Source organism: Mixophyes fleayi, chromosome 9 (genome assembly GCF_038048845.1).
Source record: "Mixophyes fleayi isolate aMixFle1 chromosome 9, aMixFle1.hap1, whole genome shotgun sequence".
Classification (NCBI taxonomy): domain Eukaryota; kingdom Metazoa; phylum Chordata; class Amphibia; order Anura; family Limnodynastidae; genus Mixophyes; species Mixophyes fleayi.
The window spans coordinates 50,022,367-50,034,440 of record NC_134410.1 but is presented as its reverse complement, the minus strand read 5'-3'; the positions used below and the strand labels follow the sequence as shown (position 1 = coordinate 50,034,440).

The 12,074-nt window shown below is 37.6% G+C and overlaps 2 protein-coding genes across 10 annotated transcripts in view; one reads left to right on the top strand and one right to left on the bottom strand.

Moving 5' to 3' along the window:
* Positions 1 to 12,074, bottom strand: part of CAPN6 (calpain 6) — a 249,077-nt gene that overhangs the window by 155,916 nt on the left and 81,087 nt on the right. The window lies entirely within an intron of this gene.
* Positions 1 to 12,074, top strand: part of PAK3 (p21 (RAC1) activated kinase 3) — a 163,771-nt gene that overhangs the window by 131,419 nt on the left and 20,278 nt on the right. For 5 of the 9 annotated variants that reach the window (XM_075184316.1, XM_075184317.1, XM_075184315.1 and 2 more), the window contains 5 exons: positions 1,525 to 1,562; positions 4,306 to 4,347; positions 5,995 to 6,120; positions 9,851 to 10,025; positions 11,073 to 11,136. In XM_075184316.1, the coding sequence (XP_075040417.1) occupies positions 1,525 to 1,562; positions 4,306 to 4,347; positions 5,995 to 6,120; positions 9,851 to 10,025; positions 11,073 to 11,136 (445 nt within the window). The remainder of the gene's footprint in view (positions 1 to 1,524; positions 1,563 to 4,305; positions 4,348 to 5,994; positions 6,121 to 9,850; positions 10,026 to 11,072; positions 11,137 to 12,074) is intronic. The other 4 variants (XM_075184324.1, XM_075184321.1, XM_075184322.1 and 1 more) reach the window with 2 other exon arrangements.

Below are 12,074 nucleotides of genomic sequence, written 5' to 3'. Positions count from 1 at the left end.
CAAAGAGAAATATGTCCTTTATATGCATCTACAGATCATTTTGTTTCTCTGCTGCCATATTGTTTGAGGAAAAGGCTAATTGTACCTTTGTAGCAGAGTTTTTGAAAAGTTTTCCCAACTATTTTCCTCCCCATTACACGAGTTATGGGTTCCCTCATCTGCACTCTATGGGGCAGATTCAATTGGTCGCGATGTTTCTCAGAACATCGTGGCTGCATGTTTTTTTACTGGTAGTACGGTAAAAATTAATGCTCATTTTTGCTCGAAACTTTATGGGGTGTGAGCAAAAATGGGTGAGATTTCTGCAAAAAGAAATTTCCACGCGTTGTCTCGCTGCCATTCCGGATTCACCTCGGCAACTTTTCTCTTAATTGAATCTGCCCTTTTGGGTTTTATTTTGTCCCCACAATAAAGGGTTAATTTAGACAGTTGCCTATCTGAGTCTGGCCTAACCCAGAATATTAATGGCAGATCCAATGCTCCAGTAGACTGCAAGTGAAGTTTTTTATCGAACCTGCCTGTGTGATAGAAACATGGACCCCAACCACATTAAGAAGGGTTCCGGTGAGGGGATCCCCACAATTCAGGTAAGGGGAACAATGGAGAAGGATATCAACTTTTCAAAATATCTACTATAAAGGTAAAATTAGCCATCCTCTAAATGTGTCATCCAGTGTTCAATTTATTGTAAAAATATTGGTACCATTACTAATATATTCTTTTCAAAAGTAGCATTTTTTAAATATAATTAAGGCCTATTATACACGAGTGAATGTATATTTGGATTTGTAATATGACTTTGTGATGACTTATAGTTTACATTCTAAAAATAGCCATTGTTATTTTAACAACAATGTTTTGGAAGGCAACTATTGTTTCTTAGGCAGAAGATTAGTACAAAGAGACTCTGGGAGCTATTGTAACTTATAGGTGAAACGGTCTTCTTAAAATTGATACTATAAAATTTTAAATAAAATAAAAAAATAAATAAACACGTCAAACAGAAGTTGGTTGTCTTTTAAAAAAAACTACAAAAATAATAGCAAACTTTAAAGTAAACATTAATTTAAAAGTCAGAAAAGAAGAACAAACAGAAACCATAAAAAAAACTTGATCTACAAACTTTTAAATACACAGTTTAACATAAAACTCTTGTATTCTATAGAGGATGATATTATTTTGTATGCTAATACGTTAACAACCTGTTTTCGAAAACAGTGTTTTAGAATGTAATGTAATTTTAGTTTTATATTGAACTTCATATCAACCCATATTAGCTGCATATCACTTACAGACCAGTTCCATATATTTTTCGCCAAAGAAAGCAGCATTTCGTAGCTGTTTTGGGACTATTTTGCTGATATTATATGTATATTGTACTTTGTATTACAGAATCAAAAAGAATGTTTTAAATACTTTATACAGACTGCACAATAATATTGACATTACTTGGGATATTTTGGGTTTGGTAGAGAATGGAATGTTACATCTGACATCTCATTTGCATTCATTTTCTTATTACAGATAAAAGCGCACATGGATACATAGCTGCTCACTCTTTGGTAAGTCATGAATATATTTCGACTTTGTTATCATTCCTAAGCTGTTTTCTAATTAAAATAAAAAATTCCTGAGTCTGAACCAATATTCACCATGGAGGGATGACAGAGCCCCGATTGTTTGTAGTGTTAAGTTTTGTTTACATTTTTTTATTATTATGCTTTTGTATCAGATCTTTTAATGAACATGAAACAACACATTTTTGTCCTTAACCAATACAGCTGGGATGTATTGTATGGGATGCTTTGGAGATAGGGATTTCAGCATTAGGGGGAATAATTTGGAAACCCCTTGCCTAAAATATTCTAAATTACATTGTAAAATGAACCCTGTATTTCTTAACACTGCCATCCCCATATCAATAAATTGTTTAGTAGTGCTCCTCACAGTGACTGAACAAAATCATGTGGACCATGTCAGAATGTAAATATTCTTAACAAAAAGCAATAATTAGTCACTTTTTAAATTGTTTTCTGGCTTCTGGAGTTTTGGATGATGGGTTTATGAATATAATATCCTATACTTCTATTGAGATAGCTATTCAAAGATTTTTGAGATTATGTAAGAAGTGTTCCTACAGAGGGGAGTAGTGCATGTTTGGTTGAGTTCTTCAGTCCTGAGGTAGTTGTTCTGTTAAATTCCTGTTCAAGATCTTCCTTCTCGACCTCTTAGGAGATCTACCTGCCAGTACCTTATTGTAAAGGGAGAAGTGATACTTTGGACCAATTACTAGTAGGGACTTAGTTTCCTGAGGATGAATCCTGGTTGAAGCCTCAGTGTTTCCTACCTGCTAATGGCATATCTGGTTGGGTGGATCATGTCACATAGGTTCTGTCTAGATGTAAAATGGGGCTCCAAGTGGGATATCCTGCAGCTATGATGTACATACATCCCTTATCAACTACTTGTAGTTCAATTATTTTCCTGCTCTTGTTGTAGCACATCTCCTGGCCAGGATATTTCTTCCTTGCCAATTGCTGGTATCACCCATACATCCACTACTATCATGTTGGTAACCAGGCATTTGCTCTATTTGAGCATATAAGGAGGTGGGTGACAGCAGAGTTGTACAGTGCTAAAAAATACTAATTGTAACAATCGTTTGGCAGATAAATATTGCATCATCTTTTCATAAATAAGGGAAAAAGTTAATTGCCAATCTCACATACAAATATGCCCCATCACAAGGCAACAGCTAAACTAGTTTATCAAACTTATATTTTATGATTAATATTTTTTTGTATATGCCTTGCTTATTTACAGAATTGGTTCATACAGAGGAAACGGGTATATATAAATAGGACATAGGTTATTATGTATATTTCATTTTACACTATAAATAACAAACACTTATTTAAACTTTCTCTGGTTTACAGTTTTTAAAGCATAAATGGATTCCAAAGTTACTCCTAATTTGTTTTCCTCCTTACACTACCAATCTGTTTGCTGTCAAATGGAATGTAAGGCAATTCTCTACATGTGTGGGCATTCAAAATATATTTGGTTATTTATATATGTTCCTAGATTCATCAGGTGTTGCGTATAACGGACTCAGTCATAAGTCCTAGGGAAGTGATAAAGTGCTGATATTAGCAGTTGCATCAAAGCTACTTAATGTGTGCAAATATAGCAGTAAGTTGGATAAAGTAATGGTAAGGGGGGAATGGGTTTGGAAGACACAGGAGAATATTAATAGAGAATGAAGATGTTTTGAATAGAGAGCTAAAATAGGGTAAGAAAATACAAGTAATGTGACATAGGGAAACAACTTTAAATTTCCAATGTTAAGTTTAGTCTTCCTGTATAACCCAAAATGTAGTTTATTGCTGTTTCTGCTTTAAGTTGCTCATTGTTTGACGTATTCTGTGTGCATGTGAGTGTGACAGATCTGTTGTTCACTTATCTTGCATTAACAATGGCTTAGATAAATGTCTGCAATTGTACGGTTGGCTTTGGTTATCATATATTCAAAATAGTACCATCGCGCATTGGTCTAGTATGCAAACAAAAAGCATTATATCAGTGTTTCTGGTGTAGTGCCCCCTTACTCAAGACAGCACAAATACAATAGCAAAAAACAAACATTTGAAACCTTTAATCAAAAGCAAAGTCCCTCCTCCCTTATGTATCAACAGACAAATAGTCAACAGCACAAGTCTGGGGAAGGACATGAAACTACACAACCAAGACACAAGAATGATCACAGTGAGAGAATAATACAATGTGCATTATCACACTGCCAGCTACAATGTAACTTGTAGCATAACATACAACCATCTCTAACATAATGTAACACTAACATACAACCAACAAGTACTGTGTAACGCTCTCTCATAAATGAAAACGCTAATAGAAAAAACATGATACAGCACAAATGTCAAGCCATTGTAAAAGCAATAATGAGAATAAATAAGAATAAATAAGACATGTTATCTAATATCAGGGATACTTCACATTCAAACTCTTAGGACTTTACACTTCTAGATGGTAAATCCAAAACATCTCTCCAAAGAGGACTAGTCTATGTCTATCACCACCTCGGGGATTGTGTGGGATCTGGTAGGATACCATGCCCTTGAGTTCATGTACCTGATATCTAAATTTAGCTAAATGTACTGCAGCTGGATAGTCTTCATCTAGAGGTTTATTCTGTGCCTGTCGTTCAATTGCAGCCTTAATAGTACTCCTGTGTTTCTGAAAGCGCTTTTTGAAATCCCTTTTGTTTTCCCAACTTATATCTTGGAGCAGGGGCATTTAAGAAGATATACGCGGATATCAGTGTTGCAGGTGAAGAAAACAGATATAAAAAATGTTTACCACTGTAGGGGTGTGAGAATTGTTTGCCTGTAATGAGAGAGTTGTATATATAACAGTTGCAGCACTTATAACAATCTCTTTTTATATGTAACAATAAATTCTGGATCCGCACAAACAAATTGATCCCTAAGTGTTTTACCCCCTTTGTAGACCTGAAGAGAGCATCTTTTTAAAATGGGATATAGGTTCCTATCAGATGCAATAATCTCCAAGTGATTGTTAACTGCTGATCCTACATTGTTACTATATTAACTACGGTATATACATTTCTGTACAAACTGAACACTCCACGGGCTAGTTTTGATATCACTAATACAACGTGTGTGATATGTGATCACGCTCGAAAAAAGGGTTTCATCTAATAACCACCCGGGATATCCTCTCTCAAACAATTTGTCAAATATCTTAACATATTGTTATTCTCTCTCGTTCCTTGCTACAGTTGTTACACACTCTGTAAGAAACTGAATGAAAGGAAGGCTTCTCTTGACATGTTTGACAGTGTTGAAATCTGTCAATTTTCTATATAACATAGTTTCCAACTTGCCATCCTTTGTATGAACCAGCACGTCAAGATAAGCATTCCTTTCAGATGACATATCTGGATTAAATGTAATCCCATCCTCAACTAGATTAAGAAATGTAAAAAAGGACTTTGGGCTGTCATGGGAGGCTGCCACACCATAAAGACATTGTCAATATATTGCCACTATTTGTTGATATGGCACTGATACAGAGATTAAGGAAATATCTAAAAACTGAGATATCCTATAAAGAAGTTTGTGTACTTTGGTGCAACAGAACTACCCATGGCAGTCCCTAGCTTTATTGTGTACGGAGAACATGCTTTTTATTGTTTGTATGCATTTATACAAACCGAGTTTCCATGTTTTAGCGCAATATGCATATATGTTTTTAAATATTATTTCATAAGATGAAATGTCTAAAAATTGGAAAAATGACACTTAGTTGATTGCTTCAAAATGATAACATCCCGGTGCAATATTGTATTCCTGGCACAATGACATTAGACCCGGAATAAATTGCTAAGGACCAGTGCGGGTAAGTAGAAAGGTGTATATAACCACAAAACTGTGGCTATAAAATAAGTCCTCTTACCGCACTTGAAGTAAAAGAATCCCGTTTTACTACCAAAAATGTTTGAAAATGGACAACATGAATTTGCAGCTCGGATTAGCCAGGACAACCTAAATCCTTGCTACTTTCAAGATATAATATAATTAAAAGTGTACCTATGGTTTACACATAGTGGAGACAGCCCCTGTTGTGGGCCGAACCAATATTCAGCCTATTAGTTCACTAGGAACAAGTGAAAACACTGAGGCATGATGACCAGTTAATAGATCAATATACCATAAAATACAGTAAACTGGATGGTTTTATTTGCTGCAAACTACTCTACATGGCACACCGTAAACTACACAACATTTTTGTCATAATTGTTTTCCTTGCATGCAGTTAAAGAGTTGGATGTACTGTTACACAGGAAGTAATATAATCTATGGATGTAGTGGTGTTATTATTTGCTATTTTCTGCTTAGTCACAACCATGAACAAATCTAGAACAATTTACTTTATTTCTCACTTCTGTTCTAGAACACAAAGACTGCGTCAGAGCCTCCCCTAGCTCCCCCTGTCTCAGAGGAGGAAGATGAAGAAGAGGAAGAGGAGGAGGATGAGCCCCCGCCTGTGATTGCCCCACGTCCTGAACATACAAAATCAGTAAGCAGCAAACATTCTATCAGGATGACATACAGACACCGTAAGAAGTGTCCTGTGTGCACTATGTATACATCCTGCTGCCATAGAGACAGGGAGGACATGACACCTGTAGTAAGGGTGTAATTTCCTTGTACGATCATGAAAAGTCATCACATTGTCACATGGGTAATTTATTATACACCTTTGGGTTGAGGTTTCACCATAGCAATTTATGTATCACACAAATGCTTATCATTGTTAATGGCTCTTGCGCACATGTGTTAAGAATGTACCTACATTAAAATGCTTAACGGCTGATATCTTTAACCTCTTAACCTTATTTAACTATTCTTAAATAAATGACACAACACCTTAGTGTGGCAAAATCAAAGGAGTTTATTTTGAAGGTATGGTGGTTGAGAAAAGAGCTGTCAATTTGACATCCACCAGGCAACCAGAATAGCCCAGCATTAACCACGGGACACCCGCAAATGGGAGGACAACCAAAACACAACCCGGGCGCACATATCTACCATAAATGGGAAATTTGCCCCGGGCACTATAGAAGCCGCAACCCTTCTGGGCTAACGCAACGCAACCACAAGCCGACCTGCCTGCACAGTACTTGGACCGAGACTATAGCCAAATCCATCAAAGAGAGGCAAGTTAAGGGTGCTCACTACCGTAATGTGCACCCTAACCAATGGCTGTCGACTGCACTGCGTTTTCCGGCAACTTCATCATCCTTGATTTCCACCAGCAAAGCCAGGCATACCAGGACCAAATTCATTAATATAGAACAGCCTGCATCCCCTGCAGGCCCTAATGTCATCCAACCAGGGATGGAGGGTGGGCAATGTCCAGAACTCAAGAGACAGCTTAACTCTCCACCCATCTAACTTATGAGCCATGTCTGGCCCTCCCCTGTGACATCAGATGGGTGTACTCCCTTTAGTTAAACTATTGACCCCAGACTACTAATTACAGTATAATGATCCAACCTCAGATTTTAATATCCTTCAAGCTTAATTCAGCCCTTAGTTCTTACCATTATTATCTTTTACTTATAAGGCGCCACAAAGGTTCCATAGCACCGTACATGACAGAGAGAGTGATGGTAGTAACCAGCAAGAAGTAGGCCTAAGCTTAAGAAAACAGGGCTAGGGAAGCAGGCCAAGAGGTACAGAGGGTGATTGAATATTATAAGGAAAGCACAAGGAAAGAAGGCCTTGCTTGTGAGAGCTTCCATCCTAATGGAAAGGGGGAGACATAAAAAGGGTGGTATCGACTGGGGAGTTGGGGAGAATGCCGGAACAGGGGCGTTAGGAGGAAGACTGATAGACTTGAATAAAGAAAAGAGTCTTAAGGGCACGCTTATTTACTAGATCTGTTAACACTAGCTCAAGTGTATTATTTAGAAATATTATTTGATAATTATCTAGTTCACTAATTCATTTCATAGTCAATCAGTGGTTCTCAATTTTTCTTCACATATAACATCTTGAGACCAGGGACACTGGTGGTCATCTAAGCACGTTTTGCCCAATGTCATCTATGCAGTCCTTGGTGTAATACAGTCCTCATATATAAAGTAAAAATGATTATAAATATGTTTACAGCAACAGGATATTAGAAATTATACTAGGCATCCTCTCAATATGTAAAAATAAGGACCGTTCCAGGGACAGATATTTAGAACCTGTAACCTGGTCTGGTAATGATGAAAATGTGGCCACAATGTGATCACCAAGCACATCAACATTCAAAAAGTCTAAAAGTATAACTGCCCTTCTCAATAATACTATACCCAAATATCAAGCGGTTTGGACACAGTGGTTCCACACTTACCACTCCCCGGTCGAAGGTACGACCTGATAGAGACACAACCCCCACCCCTCCTCCCTCCCCTCCAACCCTCTTGTCCAAACACCCCCACACATGAACCCAAAAATCTCCATCCGACTTTGACTACCTCTATTTCTAAGTTTTCACATTTTGGTCTGTTTTTGCGGCCTGTCGATATACTTCATCATCATTTATTTATATAGCGCCACTAATATTGCATCGCTGTACAGAGAATGCACTCACATCAGTCCCTGCCCTTTGGAGCTTACAGTCTAAATTCCCTAATATACACAAACACACAGACAGACTAGGGTCAATTTGATAGCAGCCATTTAACCTACCAGTATGTTTTTGGATTGTGGAAGGAAACCGGAGCACCCGGAGGAAACCCAATGCGAACACAGGGAGAATATACAACCTCCATACAGATAAGGCCATGCTCGGGAACCAAACTCATGACCCCAGTGCTGTGATGCAGAAGTGCTAACCACTAAGCCACCGTGCTGCCCACATACTTGAAATAAAATAATTATTTTATTGATTGTAATGTTTAAGATTTTGTAATATGTCAACGGAATATTCCTTCTTTTTGTTTTGTCCTTTTTAAACATCCGTTTATGATATGGTTTTGAAAAATAAAAAGTTAAAAGAAAAATAAGTGTAAAAGTGACTAACTGGAGCAGGGGTACATAGATATGCAGCATGTAATACTTTCGTTTGACAGACAACCCCTTCAACACACTCTCCTGTGTAATGCATTGCCAAAAGAAACTGAGTTGAAAGAAGCCTTGAGCTTTTAATACAGAAGCCCACTAAATATATGTATTCGGTTTGCCACCATATTGAGCTAACAGGACCTAATGTACATATCAGGCAGGCTTCAGACTTTGAGAACTGTTCTATATATATATTTAATGTATTGATATAAATAAAGAAATGGAGGGATTTTATAATGACAGTGTTACCAATAAATCCAAACTATAGATACACCCTTCACCTAGTTCATTTTCTCTTAACCTTTAATGGGTCACAGACCCCTTTGATACATGATGAGAGCATTGAAGTGTGTGCTCAGAATAGTGCACATAAATACAGTACACACACAAGGGCAAGCACAGAGTAAACATTATTCACGTATTGCACTCTTTTGAGCCTTGTTCATTTACACAACAACAACATGTATAAATATTCCAGTTTTTGCAGAACCTTTCCATAGCCTCTCTATGCACTCAAGTGCAAAGTCACGTCAAGCTTCCACAGCAAACTTTCACAATCAACACACAATCACAATCAAATATGAGGCCTGGCAAGGTGCAGAAAATGTACCTATATTGTAATGTCATTGGCCTGCTCCTACCTACATGTTGTACACCCCAGTTCTGTGCACACCTGCAATACTACTGTTACATCCCTCTGGATATCTGCTATTTACTAAACTGTGGGTTTCAAAAAGTGGAGATGTTGTCTATAGCAACCAATCAGATTCTAGCTGTCATTTTGTAGCGTGTACTAAATAAATAATAACTAGAATCTGATTGGTTGCTATAGGCAAGTTCTGTAGGTAGACTTAAATGGCATTGTAATTTCTTCTTTACAGTGTCCAAAGTGGCCATCACATTTAAATATTAATAAAAAATGTTATGATAAAAAAGTGGTAACAGGGTGACACAAAATATTCTAGGTGGTAAATGGTTATAATGACAGGTGTACAGGACTCCATGTCATTTTGTACTTGTCTGAAGTATAACAAAATAAACTTCTTTTTCACAATGTCAGTTTTCTAAATAATAAAAAGAAAACTATAACAAAGGATAAAGTTGATAAACCCCCTTCAGCCATGGGCCTGGAGTTAAAAATCCCTGATCATTTTGGGTCATTAACTGTCATTGATGTCTATTTTATGCAGATTTATACTCGTTCTGTCATTGAACCAGTGGCTGTTCCTGTACCAGCTAAAGAGGCCTCCACTTCCCCAGTAACCACACAGCCAGAAAACTCAAGCACGAGCACTTTGTACAGGAACACTGACCGACAACGCAAAAAATCAAAGATGACAGATGAAGAAATCCTGGAGAAACTAAGTAAGTTTTTTTTTCATAGTTTGAACAGTATTTTGCTTTGATGGAACTTTCCGCACATTTCTCACATCCTGAACGAGGGACAGGTCATTGTATGTTTTTTTACCTAATCAGAAACTACAAGATAAGTGAGTGATTTAGTCACACATTTAGATGTTCACATGTCATTGGTCTGATTGTTTAGGTACCGCACTGAACAACCTGGCGGCAGTGCTGCGCATTTCTGTCTGCACTTCCAGCAGTGACAACAAACAAGTAGCAATTGTTTCAGCACAGCTTTCCAATAGGATGGTATGAGGACTGCTGTGAAGCCAACACATGGAGCAATTTATGGTCCGTTTGGTTAGATTAACTAGCCACATTTGCCATGTGTTTGCAGCGTAAGTCTGTATTTGAGCAACCGTATATCTGTAACCTTCTAAAGGAGAGTCCTCAGCTTTCAACTTGATTCCCTAATGGAGACGTTTCATTTGATCACAGAGAAAATTAGAAATCTCTGTTTAGTGTGTACAAGTCCTCCCATAATCAGTCTATATAACATGGCTGGGAATTAGAGGGTTAGTATTTTAGAGAAGGTGAGCCTGAGTCATTAAGGAGAGCAAAGCATGAAAAAGGAGTAACTTTGCACCTGGGCAAAACCATGGTACATTGGAGGGGGAGGTAAATTTAAAATGTAAGGACAGGTTTATAGTTGGGATAAGGCATGTCCTATGTCAACTTTAAATTTCAGTGTAAAAATAAATAAAGCTTTCAAGTATTCGTGTGCTACATGAAAAAACAGCCAGTATTTATCCTATGTGCAAAATAATAAACTATTATGCACCCCTTGCATTGCAACATGGTTTGTCCTGGAGCAAACTTACTCCTTTTTTTTAGCTTTGCTCTCCTTAATGACTCAGGCAGCATCTTTATCAGATGTTTTCTTTATAGTCACTTATTTCTGTTACCCACTTAAGTTTAGTTGTTACCCCACCTGTGTGCTGGAGCACTTTGCTATCTATATGCTGGTATTTTACCTCTTAGTAATGTCACCTATATTGTGCCCTGCAGGAAGCATTGTAAGTGTTGGTGATCCTAAAAAGAAATACACAAGGTTCGAAAAGATTGGCCAAGGGTGAGTGTGCAAAGACTTCAGTCATATCTTACAGGTGTTTCTATTTTACCTTTTTTCCAATGTTTTGTATGTATCTTTAATAGATTATCTCCATTTAGTCAGTATGAAATGATTTGGCTCCCTGAAGGTTTTCATGTGCTTTATGACGTTCTTTATAATAAACTACTGATCTTATACAATAACGTGTCCACTGTGACAGATGGCTGTCACGTCTATAATCTGGCTGCATCTGTATGAAATATTTGAATATTTGTACATACCATAAGGTTTGGTTCTAATTGTATTCTTGTGGCTACTTTGTGGCTGCATTTTAGAGATCAATTGTGAATTAAGCACCATACTTATTGTTCTGTATTGGCATCATACTCATCAAATGCAGTTTGACCAATCTCGTCAATGAGGCCAACGGATAAAAACAAGTGTGTCTTTTTGTGTGGTTTTGCAAGCCGCCACTTGATACACTACAGCATTTGTATGGATCCCAGATCACAAAACTGCCATTGCTGTTTGCTATCTGCAGCTTGGTGGGCATTATTTTACTTTGTTATATGGCACAGTTATAGTGCACCTAAACATGCATTATAAACAGCAGTTTTGAAAAAAAAAAAACAGTTTGATACATCTGCTGCCCCCTTTATCTCTTTATCAAAGATATGCAACCTGTGGCTCTCCAGCTGGGCTACTTCATACTTGCCAACTTCCCCTGTGGGAGGGGAGATCTCGTTGCTGTGTCCTGGGGGCGTGGTCATGTAAATTATGTCATTAGGCTACACCACTCTGCTAGACTATACCAATTCGTCCTGCTACAGCAGGGGGTCAGGCTGACACAATGAGCCCCGTGCCATCCACTTCACTAATGAAGTGGGCAGGATGCGGAAGGTTGTCTAAGCAATGTCTTAGGTATCTTAGGTATGTCTAAGCATATTATATGTAGATAT